The sequence below is a fragment of the Acomys minous genome, assembly GCF_964271855.1.
Source record: "Acomys minous genome assembly, chromosome: 7".
NCBI lineage: Eukaryota > Metazoa > Chordata > Mammalia > Rodentia > Muridae > Acomys > Acomys minous.
In genome coordinates, this window is record NC_140488.1 from 96235596 (window position 1) to 96255723 (window position 20128).

The window sequence follows — 20128 nt, forward strand, 5'->3', positions numbered from 1 at the left end:
AATGAAATAAGAGAGGGCAGTTAGGATGCTTCTGGTTTGGGGGATTTTTTATTCTATACAAAATGCCCACCTTGGCTGAAATCTAATTTTCAAATTCATTTGTCTAGATCACAGTGGCAAGTAGAAAACTGTAAAGATGGAAATGTTGGAGGCTATGGCTGGCGCAGCTAAGGAGCTGACTTCAAATTTTATTAATTTGATTTACACGAAATTTAAACAGTTGCATGTAGCTAAAGGCCACTCTATGGGACATATAGCACATCTTTAAGTTTTTTTATTTAGTATGGACACATGTCTGGGAATGCAAGCATGTATGCACTTGTGTGAACATGGTCTTGCTAGCCCAGACCCTGTTCTTCCAATGACAGGCTTATTTTCACCTGAGCTTCAGGCCTTGCTGTGGGAGGCCCATCATGGACTGGACTGGGCCTTCAGGGTGAATGTAATTTTAATTGGCTACAAACTCTGGCATTCTTGGACTGCACCTCCTTGGAAGGTGGGACATAGTGAAATTCCCTCAGAGGCATTGTATGGTGTGTGAGTAGTACAGCCACCTGTCAGAGTCATTCTCCCGAGTTGCTCTCCTGCCTTAGTTCTCCTAACAATAAATTTTGGGTGAAAGTGGAACAGATCTCCAGAGACACTCAGTCCTTTTCTGTTTGTACTTTATTAAGCTATAATGTGACAATTATATACAATGCAATGTTTTGATATACATGCATATATTGCCGAATTTTGATGCATGTATGTATTATGGAATAGTTACCAGCTCACAAGGTTATTATGTGTGTATTCATGCACATAACATGTTTCTGTTTGTGAGTGGAAGCCAGAGGCCAATCTTGGTTGGGCATGTTCTTAAGGAAGCAGCTACCTTTTTTAGAGACATGGTCTCTTTCCCTGGCTTGGAGATTTTGAAGTAGGCCGAGTTGGCTGGCTAGTGACGCTCCAAGGATCTGTCTATCTTTACCTCCTCAGAACTGGCATTACAAGCATTTGCCAAATCTGGCTGTTTGAGGCGGGTTCAAAGGACTAAACTCAGACCCTTGGGATTTCGTGGAATGCACCTTACCAACTGAGCCATCTTTCCAGGCCCACCATATCAAATATTGTGCATTGGGCCCTAAGAACTGACTTTGGGCCCTTGGCCTACATTTCCATATTTCTCCCATTCCAATCCCTGGTAACTTGCCCTCTAATCTCAGTTTCTATGTGAGATCATGCACTAATTGTCTTTTTATGTCTGTCTTATTTCATTTAATGCCACATCTTCTAGCTTTATCAATATTGTAAACAATAGCAGGGTATCTTTCCCTTGTAAGGCATTGTATTGTTTTCATTACCTATTCATTTGTTGTTGGTCAGCTAAACTGATCCCATTGCAAGGCTATTATAAATAGTAAGTGCTACAGTAAACATCAGTATGTTGGTATGTCTTTCCTATGATGACTTTGTTTGTCTTGGGTATATACCAAGTATTAAGAGTGTGGGATCAATCTTTATTTCTTGTAGATGAGACAAATTTTAGGTTGAAGGCTTTATGGGTGGGGAAAATGTGTGTGAGAGTGGGACTGGGAGGAGAGGAATGAGGGGGCTAGGGTCAGGCTGTAAAGTGATTAAATAAAAAAAACAAAGTAAAATAAACAATAACAACAACAAAAGTGGGATCATGTGGTTATTCTATTTGTAGTTTTTTAAAAATAAATTTCATCCTGTTTTCTATGGTGGGTTTACCAGTTTACTTCTCACCAATAGTATATAAGAGTTCCCCTTTTCTCATATTCTTTTCAAACCAATTACCTATGTCTTGACTTTGATAGTATGTACCTAACTAACAGGTGTGAGGTGATGTCACATTGTGGTTTTGATTTGCATTTCTTTGATTAGTGATGATGAACATTTCTTCCCACACTGGCTAACCATTTGCATGTTTTCTTTGGGAAAATGTCTATTCATATCTTTTGTGCATTATTTTAGTGGTTTAGCAACTTTAAATAGGAAAAAATGTTTTATAAAGCAAGGTACTGTTTAACATCTGAAATACGCATGGAACCGATAGAAATCAAGAATAAAGACCCCCCAAAATCTGATTTTATAGCAGTCAAAGGATCAACTTTGTCTTCTGTTTTTTTTTTAAGGTATCATATCTTCTGGAAGGAGGCAGCATGGCCCATGAAGACTTCTGTGGACATGTTGGTAAAATGAACCCAGGAGACCTCCAGGTACCACCATGACAGGGGATTGCTGATTGATTGGTAACAGTCTTAGGTTGTGTATGTTTGATCTTGCCTTTTTCCAGTACATTAACCCTCCCTTCCACTTTTCTTACACTCTTATCCCTCTGATCTCTCCTGTCTTAGTTTCTTGTCTGTTGCTATGACAAAATACCCCAACAAAAGACTCTTAAAGAAGAAAGAGGTGTTTTTAGTGCACAGTTCATGGAATTACCAGGGAAAGCAGAGGTCTCTTTTGTTGGTTTTTAATCACATTGAAAAAGAATTAAAAACAAAAACTCAGATGGAAGCTTGAGACCATTTATTAGCATTTGAGGAAAAACAAAAGTGCAAGCAAGCTGTGAAACTTAGCAGCTGCCCGCAAGATGGAGATGGAGAAGCTGAGAGAAAGCCATGTCTTTTTGAGTGAGGGTCTAAGAAAGTTAGCATGTTCAACAATGGGAGGTTGGCAAGCAGTTGCTTGTTGGGAAGGAGGGAGGAGCCTCAGAGAAAGAGTGAGAGAGTCCAGGGTATCAGGAAAGCATGCTTAGGCTTTTGGTTAGTATCCAGATAAGAAGTAGAAGGACAGAAAAGGAAAGGTACACTGTTTGAGTTAGAATGCAGAAAGCGGGTGAGCTTAGTAGTGAAGATCCTACAAACAGTGTACTGAAGGAGGACCTTCTGTGGTATATAAGTGTGTCACCTCATTAGGGGGATAGTATTTCCTCCTGTCTCCTTAGGCTGATTTTGGTGAATTAGCTTTCTTGAGGGTTGGTCTTGTGGATAAGTGACTGATAGGCCCAATTGGATTAATTCCTAAGGGAGGAGAAACAGTATGTAATGCTCATTAAGGACAATTAGACCATCATAGCCCTCTTTCTCTGTATTCTTCCATTCTCCCTGGAAACCAACACAAATCTCTCATATTCTGTTTTCTTTGACCCCTCAATCATTCTCTCTCTCTCTCTCTCTCTCTCTCTCTCTCTCTCTCTCTCTCTCTCTCTGTGTGTGTGTGTGTGTGTGTGTGTGTGTGTGTGTGTGTGTGTTTCTGGGGATCAAATGCAATCTTTAAATTTTCATTACATGTCTTTGGTTCTTTGTATGTGTGTGCATGCAAATACATGCCGTGGCACATGCATAGGTGCCAGAGGACAGCCTATGGGAGATGCTTCTCTCTTTCTACCAAGTGGATCCTGGGGACTGAACTCAGGTGGTCAGGCTTGGAAGTGAATGTTTTTAACCTGCTGAGCCATCTCACTGTCCCTAAGCCAGAATTTTGTAGCTCCCCAATCATTTTATAATAGTTACCTAGTTTTTATTTTATTGTTGTTTTGTTTGTTTGTTTTTACTTTTCTCAAAATGTAATCAAGAGTTACTATCCCAAATTTGTCATTTCTCTCTCAATTCACCGAAGTCGTAATTGGTCTGTCTGCATCTTCCCCTTCGATCTGTATCAAAGGTGTTCCAGTACTGGTCACTTACGATGTTCTCACTGCTAAATTCAGTGCTTGAGGACCACTTCAACTCAATCTTTCTAGACTTATGTTCTGCATGTATGACAATTCATCATTTATGTTTCAACTCATTTGTATGGTTCAGTGTTGTCCTTTAAGATAATAACCCAAGGTCAGGCAAGGTGGCTCACACTGTTAATCCCAGCACTCAGGAGGCAGAGCCAAGTGGATCTCTGTGAGTTTGAGGCCAGCCTGGTTTATATAGTGAGGTTCAGCCTAGCCAGGGTTACATCTCTCTCTCTCTCTCTCTCTCTCTCTCTTTCTCTCTCTCTCTCTCTCTCTCTCTCTCTCTCTCTCTCTCTCTCTCACACACACACACACACACACACTCACAGATAATAACTCAAACTGTGTGCCATATTGCTTTTGTTTGTGATATGTTATGATTTGAATCTCCCAGAACTGCTTAGATCATTTTGGTCACTTGTGTACGTAGGAGCTCTATATCAGACCATTTACATATTTTCTGGGCTATAAAGTACACATATTGTATAATGGTGTTTCAGTGAAAATGAAATTAAAAACAAAAGCAAAAGGAAAATGTTACCATGAAAGAAAAAGGGAACTCCCATTAGAGCAGAACATAAAACAAGGTTTACTCAGAGAGATAAGTAGGAACCATGGACCATGTTGCTGGGCACAGGATTGGCGACTTCTGCTGCCTTTGTAGGTGCTAGTTCACACTTTGGCCACTGTGTTTCCCAGTTGGGAGCTGGGCCTGGCAGCTTCTGTCTATAATCCCAGCATGTGGCGGTGGATGATCAAGAGTTTAAGGTCAAGATGAGTTACATAAGGAGATCCTATCTCAGAACAACCACAGGAACATCAGTAACAAAACATACCTCACATTTGCTTGGGATAATAGTGGCACTGCATCTTCTGGCTTGTTTACCATCTCCATCTGCATGAGCTCTTTGCGATCACTAGGATTTTACTCCCCAGTTTTAAACTGAGAGAATAGAGATTTAAAGATATTAAAAAATGAACCTGTATTGGAGTCACTTAAAAAGCCTTGGTGTTAACAACTGATGGGGATGGAAGGAGAACTGTGTTTTCCCCACCCAAACCCAATGGCTGGACTATTTTAAGTATTAGCAAACATGCTTTATCTAAAAACTTACTCAAGAGATTGAAAATTTGGGTGGGAGATGTGAGTTGGATATTGTTAAGATACATTGTATATATGTAAAGGAAAAATCAAAGAATATATAAAAACACTGAGAGAGGAGTTTTTATTGGAATGGGAAAATGCTTTAAAAATAGGAAAGGGTAGGGAACTAGAGAGATGGCTCAGTGGTTAAGAGCACCGCCTGCTCTTCCAAAGGTCCGGAGTTCAATTCCCAGCAACCACATGGTGACTCACAACCATCTATAATGTGATCTGATGTCCTCTTTTGCAGATAAAGCACTCATATACAATTAATAAATAAATGATCTAAAAAATAGGAAAGGGTCTTGGAGGAACACCAATAGCTATTGTCAGATAGGAAGTGAATGGATTTCTCAATCAGCCTTATCAAACAGAATAGAGAGAAATGTATTTAGAGTTAACGAAGTAAAGAACTCTCGAAAACATGTAGTGGCTATCTTGCAGGTCCTCATGCTTGTCTCAGAGTTCTCAAGCTGCCGATTACTTTATATGGACTCGTCCCTCCTCCCCCTGTTTCTTTTCCCTAGTCACTGCTTCGTCTGGGTTTTAGCCTGATGGTCGAAGCCTCAGGTAAGGCAACTTGAGCCACTTCATGTATGCCAGTAGAACTCTTGTCGTTCCGCACAGTACCAACCAAGCATAGGGATAATAGCAGTGATTATTTTGAACAGCTGCGTTTGAGTATTTCTATTTCTCTCCAACGGCTGGGTGGAAGATGACGCTGATGGTCCGCTTCTGAGCTCAGGTGGTGACAGTTCCCATGTATCCACACATAGCACCTCATCTGAAGTGCATATACTGGGCCTCTCACAGAGGCTCCTGATAACTGAAGGGTTCCAAATGGAATTTAAATATTTTTGCATCCCCTCTCTTCTGAGCAATAACTCTGAAGTTTATCTCCAGGGTTCCCAGTGGGTCTAAGCCTCAGGCCTCCACAGTTGGGACTTGCTCATCAACACTCCTCTTTGGCTTTCTTCTTTGCCCATCTCACCCTTCCCCACTTCCTCTATTTTGCTTTCTGCATCACTTCCCAAATAAGCAACCTGCACATAGGTTTGTGTTTCAGGGTCTTCTATGGGTGAGTCCAAGCTAAGACAAGCAGGAAATTTATGTATTATGTTCTAACCCTGCATCCTCAAAGTCTGAGGCTAGAGCCTGGAACAGGCCCCCAGCATGTTCTAAAACATGTAAACAAACCCTTGGAAAAGTCTGCTCAACAGCCAGAGGCAACAAATGGTCCTCTCAGTAATGAGGGCTCTATTACTGTAATTGTACACAGTTAACATTTTCACGGTAGTGGATGCTGAGGGTTTTCCCATGTCTGTTTACTCTCACACACACAGTCCTCAGCTGCTGTGCGTGCTAGCTGCTGATGGCTCATTGCTACCTTCCTCCCTGGGAATCGTACTCTGTGGCAGGAAACTGACTGTTCCACGCCTGTGCTTCCTATTCCCGAACAATCCTGACAACTGTTGACTGATTTCAGGACAATCCTGAAGATTTATCCCAACTCTACATCTACCTGATGGGTTAGCTATGCAGATAATGCAACGGCATTGCTGACTGCCATCTCCCTCTCCCGGTACTGCCATTCGCCTTTCTTAAGTCAAATCATCCCTACCCCCAGTACTATCTATCTGGCTGCAAATCCTTATCCTCGTGGCTCAGTCTGAAACACAGGAGTATCACAGGAAGGATTCTTTCACTTGCAGGAATTCCACTTTTAATACTTTCATGCAAAATGAGGGAGGCTTTGGAAACTTGAAAGAGTCCCCAGGAACTCTGCCCTAGACATTTGTTATTTCTCGAGCTGTCCAGGCACTCTGACTGCAGCACCTGTTGAGTTGTCACTTTGCCATGGTGTTGCAGTCGTTGCATGTGCAGACTTGTTAAGGTCTGTGTTAGTTACATTTGGCTTCTTGTTGGTTTGGTGTTTTCAGTGGATGACTGCAGGCCGGGGCATTCTGCATGCTGAGATGCCCTGTTCAGAGGAGCCAGCCCATGGCTTACAACTGTGGGTGAATCTGAGACGTTCTGAAAAGATGGTGGAGCCTCAGTACCAAGAACTGAAAAGTGAGGAGATCCCGAAACCCACCAAGGATGGTGTGACAGTCGCTGTCATTTCAGGAGAAGCCTTGGGGATAAAGGTAAGTCATACTGGTTGTGTGTCCCTGAAACGTGAAGTTTATGGTGACATCAGGGTGGATCTGTCTTCATTGTCGTCCCTGAGTTTATCATAGTTTATGTCCCAGTAGATGGACTTGCTTCATAGATATCAGGATAAGTGTGACCTAAATGGACTCAAAAATTTTTCGTTATATGCATACTCATAGAGTTGGAACACTTTAAGAGTTTGATTAAAAAGCAGTTCATACATAGAGTGGAACTAGGGCCCCTACACAGATGTAGCTGATGGGCAGCTCAGGTTTCACGTGGGTCCCCTAGAGTAAGGGGAGCAGGGGACTGTCTCTGACATGGACTCTGTTGCCTGCTTTTAGATCATTTCCCCTTACTTGGGCTACAGGGGAAGAGGATGTGCTCAGACTTGATAGGCTGGGGTGGGTGGGAGGGTGCTCCCCTTTTCTGAGGATTGGGGAGTGGGAGGGGCAAGATGGAAGGAGGGTAGAACTGGGAGGGAGGGAGGGAGGGGCCTATAATTGGAATGTAAAATGAATAAATAATTTTTTAAAAAGCAGTTTACTATAGGTGTGTCTTAATACATGTGCAGATTTACCCTAATTCTTATCATTTTTTAGTCAAAATGAGTACTTTGAATCCTAACTCCTTGTTGCAAAGCCACTGCTTTTAAGACATAAACAAACAACAGGACCAATTTCATCCCATAAAGATTCATGCAAATAATTTAAGTCCCACTGTGTTAGCAATGAAAATTACCAGGCTTTAAGACTGTTGGGGATGGAGAGGTGGCTCAGCAGTTAAGACCACTTATTGCTCTTGAAGAAGACCTGGATTTGATTCCAAACACTCACATTGGTATACATCCACATATAACTGTAGCCCCCAGATGTTCTGACCCCCACTTCTGACCTCCATGAGTACTCACACACATGCAAACACACATAAATAAAAAAATTAAATCCTAAAGAATAAATGAAAATTAGCTGTTCATTCAACTTACATGGGGACATGCTTTGTATATTTTCTTAACTGAAACTTGATACTGTTTGGGTTAGAGTCTCACTTTTTAATGAAATAACATCAATTTAGGGAGGCGGTATGACAAGTATTGTAGTAACTGCCCAACAGTGCAATTTTCTTGGGAGGCAAAGGATCCATAGAGCAGACAATATGTGGTAATGGGGAGCTTGGTCACAGAACCTAGTAGGTGGTAGTGCCTAGAGGCTGATCCCGAGATGCAGATTCCTGTGCTCCTGATTTTTAAAGGAAGTGTTCCTAGGGAACCTGGACAAAATAGGAAGGGAACTAAGCAAGCTCACTGTCTCAGGCAAAGACCACAAGAGAGTAGCTTTAACCAGACTCCTTTGTAGACCCATCAGGATCAGTATGTTGTAGCATTGGTCTGACCCACCAGACAAGATAGCAAAGTTTTCATGCTTGCACACCTAATGCTTATTCATTTGGCCCTTGACTCTTCATTGTAGGGTAAAAGTAGTCGAGAGAATCTGTTAAGGGGCCTGGAGATATGGCATTGGGCAATGATACCATCAGAATATGGCAAACCACTTTGTTATTCTTCCAGTGAGCAACTAGCTGAAGACCATTTTAACTAGTAACTTGGTGTTCCACTTTCCTCTCTGTTGCTGCGATAACAACACACTGACCAAAAGCACCTTGAGAGAAAGAAAGGGTTTAGTTGAGTTTTTAGGTCACAGTTCATCAGAGATGAAAATCAGGGAAGGGCATCAAGCAGAAACTTAATGCAAGAACTATGGAGGAGCATTGTTTGATGACTTCTTCAGGCTCATGCTTAGGTAGCTTCTTTATACAGCTTTCCAGGGAATGGTGCCGCCTACAGTAGGCTGAATACACCTTCATCAATTGACAATCAAGACAATCCCCCAAATGTATGCCTACAGACTAATGTGATCTGAGTAATTCCTCAGCTGAGCTTCCCTTGTTGAATGACTCCAAGCTGTGTCAAGTTGATAGTTACAGCTGCCTAAGAGATTTGGTAAATTTTGATTATTTTATATGCATGTAAGAATAATAGCTTGTCAGTGGCTTCTAAATAATCATTCAGTGACACATTGCATAATTACTAGGTAGGCTTGGATTGTTGCCTGGGACCCACTGTTTGTTTGTTTGCTTGTTTACCCTGTATTGTAACCACAGTTCTGTGAAGGAGAGAGAAACCTGTTTTTGTTATGAGCCCAAGTGTAGGATGGGGAACGGTCTTGTGAGAACAGGTGAGATTAATCCACTAGAAGACAAACTACCTCGTGCGGAGCTTGATTGTTGCCAGCTGAAAAGATCCCATGAACAGACTCTGGGAGGAGATATATAAGTGAGCCCAAAACTGGAGGCGGGGCCTTTGGAGACTTGGGATAGTTTTGGCTGTTCATTGGTCCACTTTGAGACACTCCTAGAGAGAACTGCTCGAGGGAAGGCTTGGGGCTCTGGGTTCCTGCTGAGATGCTGGGTTCCGGTTACTCCAGGTTCCAGCAGAAGAAATCCTGCTGGCAACACCAGGAGAATCGTTCCTTGGAACTGATATTTTTATGGTTTTGTTATTCTTTAATCTTCTTTTCCTATTGTTTCAGTTAGCCGGGTTATAAGTTACATACGCTTGGTTAATAAGTTCGTAATAAAATATATTGGTTAAGAAAACTGAACCTACAGCTCTGGATTTGCAACATACATTTGTATTTCTAGTGCACACAGAAATAATAGAAGGAAATAAAATGTTTGTTCATAGTTAAGCCTATGAGACTGCTGTTCACCACCCTGTATTGCGGTTGACAGTGGCTTTTCTTTGAATTTCTGTGATTGATTTGTTTCTGTTTACCAAGCATGGAGCCTTCCCCTTTTGGCTGGTTTGAAGTTTCCTCGCCTTTGTTCTGAAGAGGAGAGTTAAGATCTTGTAAGATCTTCTGATAAATGGTCAGAGAACATCACTAAGTTGTACCAGACAAGTACACAAGTGAAACTGCCAACCTATTTCACTATGTACTTTTTTCTATTACCTGTTTTCAGGACTGTAAAGTTCTAGGGACATACATTCAGGGGACACTGAGGTGGACATAGGAGGCTCCCTCTCCACTTCAACTAAAGACAAGACCTTGTCTGGTTGAGTGTATTAGGATTGTCTAGGAGATTCTATTAAGAATATAGGTATGACGACACACAATTGTAATCCTAGCATCTGGTAGGCTGAAGCAGGAAGATCATGAGTTTGGGAGCAGGCTGCAGTACACAGCAAGATCCTATCTAACCCAACATCCCAAAACAATTTGTCTGCCTGCAGCAAAAAAAAAAAAAAAAGAGAAAACAAACTAATGAGTTAATAAATAAAGCCATCAATATCATAAATTCTTAGCATTTGCAATGGTGTCCCATTTCGAGAAAACTTAAGGAAGTATTGAGTTCCAGTTATAGACAGAAGGGCATTTTAAAGCACATGCAAGTTGCAATGTTGCAACTGCAACCGAGACTTAGAGACCAGAAGTAATGCTTTAACTGTGTGAGATAATGTCTTGGTGGCTGCTAGCCTTGCCTATTTTGTTTTGTTGAATAAAATTTCTGAAATATATTATACTCTCCAAAGTAAATAATCATTCTTTATTTTGGAAGCATTTTAATAAAGTCCTGTTGGCACCTTGAGCAGCATTGATTTTCACTTTCATTGGTTACCTGTATGGACTCTGGAGACAGACTAGGTGAGGCACCTCACCTTGCACTGGATGTATGGGCTGTGTGGTCCTAAGGATATGACTTGATTTCTTCCAGACTCAGTTTCATAAATACTGCATAAGTGGTAGCTGTTGATATTATTATTTTGATTTTTTTCTACTTGGGTGGAAATTGGGTGGGTGAAGATTTACATGTGCTACCAATGCTAAAGAGGTTTTTTTTGTTTGTTTTTGTTTTGTGTTGTTTTGCTTGCAGTTTAGGAAAGGTAACTAATCTGCTTTGAAGTAAAGACACTAGTGAGACTCACTGCAGAAATGAGAGCTGTTGGCCATTTCTTTGAGGGTTTGCTAAGGGACACTGTTTTGCACATCACAACACTTCATATCCTCTCACCAAGGAATAATTCAGTCTTCAACGGTCTAGAGCTACCATAAAGACATACCAAAGAGAGTTTAGCATCAAGAAGATTATTTGGGGGCTGGAGCTATGGCTCAGTGGTTAAGAATATGAACCTTACCTTACAGAGGATCTGTGTTTGATTCCTAGTACCCATACCACGTGGTTCACAATGGCCTGTATCTCCAGCTCCATGGAATCTGATGCTTTTTTCTGGTCTCTGAGAAAAACTGCACTCACATGCACATGTCCACATGCACACACACATAAAAATTAAAATGCGGAAAAGATAATTTTAAGTTAGATTACGAAGTGGTGCTGAGAATATACGATACCTTTCAAGATACTGATCTATAGGCTCACCAACAACTTCCCTTTCTACAGCCAAACTATCTAGAAAATTTGGTGACCACTGACTGCAATGCACTTGACTTTACTGTTCCTATGGACTGCTTGGCAGTGAGGTCTGAGATTGCACTGTTCTAACAGGCTTCTGGGTGGCTCTATGCTTTAGAGCAGGAACCGCTCTGTAGTTTGTGTAATGGGCATGGATGGCATCCAGGCCTGGGGAATATGCTCATTCTTAAGAAGTCCGTTGGGCTAATGCAGATAATGTGAAATGGTCAATCCAGTGACTTCTAGCAGATCCTATTTAATCATTCTGGACTTGAATATATATACCTACAAAAAATGCAAAGAGTGCCTAAGTAAGATGCCATAAACTTTATAATTAGCAAAGCCATCTTTCTAATATGCCTAAAAGGTAACTGTGTCCCCTTTCCCCAGGTCTAAGCATATATTCAGCCCTTGAAATGCCATAGCCGATTCTGAGCAAGATTCAGCCAGGACAACACAGTCTGAAGTAAATGTTGAAATGGGAGAGAAGAAGAAAAATGGGATAGTTTGAATAGTTTCTGTCACTTTTGAAAGGACACAATGGCATGTTTGCTTCATGAGAGTATGCAATTTTCCAAACCCCATTCCATCCTTATCAGTCAGCCAATCTGCTATATTTATTGCCAGCTCTTTTTGGAACACAATGTCACTCCCCCTCCGTGCTTCTATTCCACTCCTGCTGCTCTACATTCCATTATGTCAAAAACAAACCTTGAGGAGGTCAGAGAAAGACACTCTGGAGCCAGATGGCCAGGGTTCAAGGCTAGCTCCACTAATGAAGCATGTTGGAGAGCTGGCTGAACCTCAGTTTTCTAATCTGTAAAATGGAGATGACCATGGTAACTACCTACCTTAGAGAGTCATTAGGAGGAATAAGTTGATGATACACCCTCAATGTGTGTGCTGGCAAAGAGTAAGTCCTATATGGAAGTCCTATATAGTCCTGTGTATGCTACTTTCATGCCCTTTCTAAGCTAGTAGACAATGTTCATGTGCCCTATAGATACAACATAAAGAGTCTTCTTTTGAATGAGCTGGATGACTCCATTAAAAAATCTAGTTACCAAAGGGATTTTCTATATACATCTAACATAATTTGCTCCAATCATTTTGCATTCTATCTGTGTTCTGATTTAAAAGTAAATTTTACCTTTTGGATTCGATTCTGTGCCTTTGTCCAAAAGCTCTTCCATTTGCCTTACCTATCTGAGCTTCCCTCTGTCCCCTTAGCAATGTGGGCTGTGTTGTTTCTCCCTGGGCACTGCTCTTTCTTTGCCAAGCTCAAAAGAATGAGTTTACCAAGAAGCATTTTAAAAACTATCACCCGTTGAAGATGGGTAGCATTATATATGACTTTTTGTTGTTGTTTTGTTTGTGTGTGCATTTGTTTTGCTTTTCAATTATTTCAGCAAGTTCATGGAGCTAGCATGACAAATATTCTCTTCATGGCAGGATTTAGCTGGGTCAGTGGGTCTCTGACTAAAGGAGCCTGAGAGAAAAAGCTCCAGCTGGCCTAGAAAGCGAGCAAAAGAAAGCTTGCTCAGGAAGGATTCCTCCCTCCCAGAGGCCACTCTGGTTTATGACCAGAGCCCTGTTACAGTGCAGCAAATCTATGACTACAGATCTGTGGATATTTAACAAATATTCCCTTTGGGATGCAAGTAGGCAGATAAACTTTAGACTGTTCTCTTTTGGGGAGGGATTGTTTGTTTGTTTATTTTGAGAGATGGAAGTGTTTACATATTTAGAATGCCAAGTTAAACTGAAAAGGGGCGTGGAGGAGGGGGATGCACAGAAACAAAGGAAGGGCCTAAAATTGGTATGAAGATATCAGCAGGATAACAAAAGAGAGGCGAACATAAACTTTTAAAGGGCTTTTAAATATCATTTCCCTGCCTATAAATTTTAATTGCGCTTATAGTTTGAAGAGAAAAGGAATTTTAAATTTCAAAATTTGCAATTTCACTGTGTACTGTTGTTGTTTGTGTTCATGTTATACTTCAAAAAAATTGTAAATATGAAATAAGACAAATTAGTCCAATTGTTAATGTCGAATGAATGAAGACTTTCAGTATAAGAAAAAATGGAAACAAGCTGAGAAAATAGTATGCTATTCAATGTCAAAGTAAGCATCAAACAGAGATTTAAAAAGCAAATGTCCACCTTTGAGCAGTTTCTGGAAACCTATTATGATTTAATCCTTTTAGTAACCCAAGACTGCTATTTTAAAGATTTCTTCATTTTTAGTTATATGTATGCATGTGTGTCATGTGGAGGGGGCACGGAGGACAGCAGAGGGTACTGAATCCTTTGGAGCTGGAGTTATGAGAAGTTGTAAGCTGCCTGGCCTGGGTGCTGGGAACTGAACTTAGGTTCTCTGCCAGAGCCGTGCTTGCTTTTAACTGTTGAGCCATCTTTCTAGCACTGGTGTTTTCTGGTTTTGTTGTTTTGTTTGTTTGTTTGTTTGGTTGGTTTTTGTTTTGTTTTGTTGTCACATTATATAGGCCAAGCTTGAACTTTTCATTCAGTAATCATGAGTGATCACACCTGGCCTGGCTTGACTCATGAATAAATGAATGAATTAATCCAATCCCTCCTCACTGCAGTGAAACTTGAACCCAGAGCCTTATTCTGGAGCATTCCACAATATTACTAGTTCCCCATGACTTTTAGTGATGCAAATTTTGTCTCTTTTTTGCTAATTCCATTTTTATTAGCTTTTATTTACAATGATTTTCATTTTAGAGGCTAACATACTTAGATGGTATGCATGATCATTACTTTAAAATGCGGTCTTTTAAAAGATCACAATTACTGTATTGATTCTTGTTAAATTTCTCTTCTGAAAATGTAAAGAAGTGCATTGTTATGGGTAGGTGGGGCAAGAGGTGAAAAGTATTATTATAATGGGGCAGAGAGTTTCCTGGTATTGTTGATACAGAGGAAGTGGGAAAACATGTTACCAGGGAGAAAAATGTTGAAATGTTCTATAGAAAATGGAGTTTAGAAGCGAAATATTTTCTTCTGCTTCCTACTGCTCATCAAAAGCAAACCCAGAAAACCCTTTGGTGCAAGCTTCCCAGCTGCCATAGACTACATGCATCTTGACTTCTCTCCAGAGCCACACAGCTGGCCTATCCTCACAAATCAGGAAAGTTTGGATAGTTCAGTTACATCTCCCATTTCTCTAGGATCTCTCTTCCTTCAGCCATTAGCTACTTGCTTTGTATACATTGTTTGCATACGTTAGAGGTATGATGTGAATGAGGCACAACCACTAGCCTCAAAAAACAAAACAAAACAAAACAAAAACCAAACCAACCAAACAACAACAACAAAAAACCCCTCACAGTTTAGGGTGCAGAAAGAAGCCAGCAACATCAGAAATATAATATGACATGAGAAAACAATACAAAAGCCATATATAAAAGTTCTGTGATTAGCCAGAGAAAGAGTAATTCTGCTTATGTGGATAGAGGGAGAGAGAAAAGAAAGCAGAAAGGACAGGGGTTCTGTCTTACAATGGTTTGTACAAAAGGCTTAGACACAGGCTTGGGAGCTAACTCACTAGGTCAAGTAGGTAAAATGCAGTGCAAGCATGAGGACCTAAATTAAATCCCCAAAGCCCACATAGGAATGCTGACTATCGTGCTGCGTTCCTGTAGTCCCAGAACAAGGGAGCGGGAGGCAAGCTGATCCCTGGTTCCCACAGGCCAGCCAGCCAGCCTAGTCTATTTGGGAAACCTTGAGTCTCAGTGAGAGAGTCTGTCTTTAGAAACAAGGCAGATGACATCTGAAGAGAAACAACCCCTGAGGCTGACCTCTGACTTCCAGAAGCACACATTTGCTTGTGAATCCCCCCACATGTGTGCACCTGTGTGCAAACACACAAGCAATAAAAAATAGCACTAAGAGAGCAAAATGGACAGCTGCTTGTGAAGGTAATAAGAGCTACATAGACAACCAGGTATTGGTGGAATTGTGAAAAAAAAAGAAAGGAGATGATTTGGAATATTGGAATGGAAGGAAATTAAAAGTAAGTTCGGCTATGACTGCATTGTTCCTAAGGCTGACATTAATTGTATATCTGGTTCTTTATCTTTCTCTCCCAGTGTTCTATATGGTTGGGAGAATGATATATGGTGGCTATACTTTTGGTTTTGAATGAGTGAGTTTATTAAGTATATTGCAAGCTAAAGAAAAATAGCAAGTAACTAGACAGATAGAAAAACATCATCAGCTTGATTGATTGGGCAGTCCAAACATCCAGCAGAAGTTGACTGTGGAAAGCCCGGTTGAGTCAGCCAGGTGGTGTTCTCCATAGAGTCTCAGGCAGTGCAGTGTCTGCTCAGGTGAAGCTTTTCAGTAGAAGAACGATGGCAACAGAGCTAACATCATCCAATTGCATGCTCTCTAAATCCACTAGAACCTGACTAAGTTCCAAATTGAATTTTCTTTCCAAGGATGAGTCTCCCATGGTTGAATTTTGACTCCCCCCCACCACTATAGATACTTTTATATCATAAAATAAGCAATAGTAACCTCTGTTGGAGATCAACTCCTGGCTCTTCTCAAGGACACAGTGATTTTTAATACCTTTACCTGCTTGCTGTTTTCCCCTCTCCCCATCACAGACAGAACCATTGGGCAGGCTTCACTCAAGAGGGTGCAGGGCTGGAGGACACTTGACACAACATGCTTGGATCTGAAGTTGTGGGAGAGGAGAGCCAGTTTCTCAGTAACCTCAAATAGTACATGACACTTTACCAATACAATATACATCACACTGAGAGTTTATTTGAATAGCTGGATTTGAGGTTCAGGTGGGTGTGTCCCTCATCATGCTCTGTGTAGTCCTATCTCATTTCTGATGCCGTGAAGCTATTCATTCTACAAGAGCTGCCTCTAATAGGCCATTTGGTCCCAACTGGTACTTAGCCTCATTCCACAGAAGAGGGAACACTTGGCTTTGATTTGGTGTTGAGAATAGGCAAAATTAGGCTGCTAGTATTTTTAGTAAATAAGAGGATACCAAAGAAATGCACCCACCAACTTCAAAGAACTTGACCTATGGTAGGCAGCCATAGTTGGCACTTCATTTGGAGTTAGGAATGTTCAAATAAACAATGGTCAAGATCTGCTCAAATCAGCTGTACAAAAGGTTACTCTTGCCCAGGGCAGCCCACTCACCCCAGAAATACCATTGTTGGTGAACACTAAGGGTACCAGATGTTCTTATTTCTTCAAGATGTCCCTGCTGACCTAATCACCTAGGAAGTGCATTCCATCGGGGTTGACAGGCCCTGTCCTGCCAACATCAGAACAATAGATAGGTACACTTTAAGCCAGAAGTTACATTCTGCACCATTCCTGTATCCTTGGCCTCCCTGGTGAGGATTGTAAATTTGCAGAGAAATGTAGGCTAAATGCATAACAAAAGCTATAAAGAACCAAGATATTACCTTCCATAAAGGTGAGTGGGCATGTTAGCACATCATTGCACTCACTTATATGGCTGTCAAGGCTTGTATTCTTTTTAAGTGTGATGAGTCTTTACTCAGGAACATATTAAATATTTCTCAACTACAGTTTTGAAAAGTCGCCTTCAGGCTCCTGCATGATGCATTAAAAAGCTGAGGTGCATGACACTCTATAAAGCTATAAATACATCACTTCATTTTGACCAGAGTGCATTCTTAATTGTTTGATAAACTTAAACTGTGATGAGTCAAATTCAGTGTCAGATATAATGCTGTTTGTTTGAAGCATTAGACTTTAATGATATGCTATTTATACCTCAATTAATCTTCAAAATAATTTACTGCTATGGATAGGGAATAAATTCAAATGTTTTAAAATTCCAACTCAAATATGCCATAAAGCACTGAAGGTGCTACTGTATATTTTTTAAAGGGGGCATGTTGTGATCATAAAATTACAGGGAATCCTTTTCAGTATCTCCTGCAAATTCAGGGCCATTCTCTTAGCTTAGAAAAATGACTTGAGGAAAAAGAACACACTTGTCATTCTTGGAAGGTCTTCCAAAATCATCCATGGTAAATGAAAAGGATGTCCCTGAGTTCAGTTAACGTGTACTGTGAGCCACTTGTATAAGACTTGTGAAGGTATGGGGAGAGGGGAAAAAGTGACAAAAGTTAAGAGCTGTAAAGGCACACTGGAAGGGCCAAGCACACCAGCTGTTGAGATGGGTGTACTGCAGACTAGTGAATGTGGTGGATTCGTGGGAAGGCAGACTAGAAGGCTCAGTCCAATATAAGGGTCAAGAAACGCAGGTCTCAGTCTAAAAAGAGAGAACTGACCTGGCAGACCAGCGCGAGAGGGGCTGCGGAGATGGCAAGTATGAGGATCAGAACAAACAAACAAGCAAACAAACTGGGCATGGGGCTGGAGAGGTGGCTCAGCAGGTAAGAGTCGCATATTGAGAAGCTCACACCACTTGTAAGTCCAATTCCAGGGGTATTGCACAGCACCTTCCCCCGTGCTAAAAAATGAACCTTCAAAAGAAATGGACTTGTAGTCTCAGCACTGAGAAGGTGGAGGCAGGGGGATCCATGGGATTGGCTGGTCAGGCAGGCTAGCTGAGTCAGTGAGACATCTGTCTCACAAAGATGGGTGGGAAGCAGTTAAGGAAAAGCACCCAGTGTTGACCTCTGGCCCCTACGTGCATGTTTAGACATCAACACTGTCCCAAAGCTGGAAGCACACACACACATGAAGACACACATGCACACACATGCATGCACTCCCAAGAAGAGTGGGGGACAACACAGTTAAGGGTGCTTCTGTTGCCATGGTGAGAGACAGTGTTATACTGATGTTTAGAATACACATTTGTCTTAAGAATGAAAATTGGTCGAATTATTATCTTTTTCATGTAAAATTACCTGGCAGTTTGTTCTCTTGTAAAAGCGAGTCTTTCATGTTGAGACTACAGCTGTTCCACATGGAGTGCAGCTTAAGTTCATTAATGTCTAGTGTGTCCAGGATCATTGGGAAAGAGAACAATGATCATTTGCCTTTCTCTTGAAATGTTAAAAGCCCCCTTGTTCTCTTTCCACATAGACAGTCAGGATTAACATTATGAAAGGAAACTGTGATATCATAAGGTTCCCCGCCCCACGCCTTGGATCAACTATAGATAGCAAGAGATCGCAAGGGTCTCTCTTTGAAAGAAGCCAATCTAAAGTCCACTAAAACCTTCAAACACCTGCGTCTGGTTAGTTTTCTTCTCATCTTGAGTCTCTGACGTAAATGTTGGCTTCATCATCCTGATCTCCTTCCATGATTCACTAATTATACATAAGTGATCCACTTGGGTGGTAAAAAGGAGGAAGAAAGATAGCCAATAATTTCTGTGCCTTTCCACTTCTTTGGTACCAGGCTCTTTCAAAATTAATTAATTAATTAGCATCATGGTCGTAGCCCCATCCCTCCTCATCTCCCAGTCCCACTGTCCCTCCCTCTTACCCCATACTCCTTCCCTATTCCTCAGAAAAGGGGAGCCTCACTTCCAATTCAGTCTATCTCATCAAGTTACATCAGGACTGAGTAAGCTGTCTTCCCCTGTGGGCCGTCAAGGCAGTCCTGCCAGGGAGAAATGTTCAAAAAGTAGGCAACAAAGTCCATGTCATAGACAGCCCCTGCTCTCCTTACTAAAGGACCCACATGAAGCCTCAGATGCCCATTGGCTACATCTGTGTAGGGGGCCTAGGTCCAGTCCATGCATGGTCCTTGGATGATGCTCCAGTCTCAGCAAGCCCCTCTGGGGCCTGGTTAGTTGGTTCTGTTGGTCTTGTGGAATGCCTGTCTCCTCCAAGTCCTTTTCTTCTTCCCCACACTTTTTAATACACTCCCTACACATCACTGCTGGGGTAACAGGGCTAGGGGAAGAAGGAGGAGGACAGAAGGCCTGCAGAGAAAAGAGAAGCTGTGGGCAGGAGCATTTCTGGGACAAGATGCAGACTTAAGTCAGGGTAGGCTCCTGGGAGAACATGAGGGGGACTCTAGCAGAGACTCCTCCCAGTAGCAGGAGCCATAGAGACTGAAAAAAAAACCACCCTCTAACTAGGCAAGTCTCCTAGCAGAGGGAGGGGAACACCAACCCACTCACAAAAACTTCAACTCAAAACTCACCCTGCCTACAAGATGTGCAGGGATAAAGATAGACCGGATACAGCAGAGACTGAGGGAATGTCCAACCAATGCCTGGTCCAAAACAAGACAATGGGAGAGAGACAAGCCCTGACACTATTAACACACTCTACTATGCTTACAGATAGGAGCCTATCAGAATTGTTGACTGAGGAATTCCAGCCAGATTATTCTTTTATGTTCTGTTCTCTTCTTCCCTTCCCCTCTCCTCTACCTTTCCCTATCTTTTCTTCTTTTTGAGGCAAGGACTTCTGTACTGAACTTGAACTTCCTATGTAACCAAGAAAGTCTTCAAGCTCCTGATCCTACCACCACCATTTCTGCATGTTTGGATTGCTAGTATCTACCATTACGTCCTGTTTTATGCTATGCATGCTTTTTGTTCTTGCTACATCTCTAGTACTTTGGGGGTCCTTATGGACTGTCTTCCTCCATACTCACCAATGAGCTTTCTG

General features: G+C 41.5%; 1 protein-coding gene across 2 annotated transcripts in view; it reads left to right on the forward strand.

Annotated features, from left to right (window-relative positions):
• PIR (pirin) overlaps window positions 1-20128 on the forward strand; it is a 92819-nt gene that overhangs the window by 32314 nt on the left and 40377 nt on the right. For both annotated transcript variants that reach the window (XM_084790451.1, XM_084790452.1), the window contains 2 exons: window positions 2139-2222; window positions 6818-7024. In XM_084790451.1, the coding sequence (XP_084646577.1) occupies window positions 2139-2222; window positions 6818-7024 (291 nt within the window). The remainder of the gene's footprint in view (window positions 1-2138; window positions 2223-6817; window positions 7025-20128) is intronic.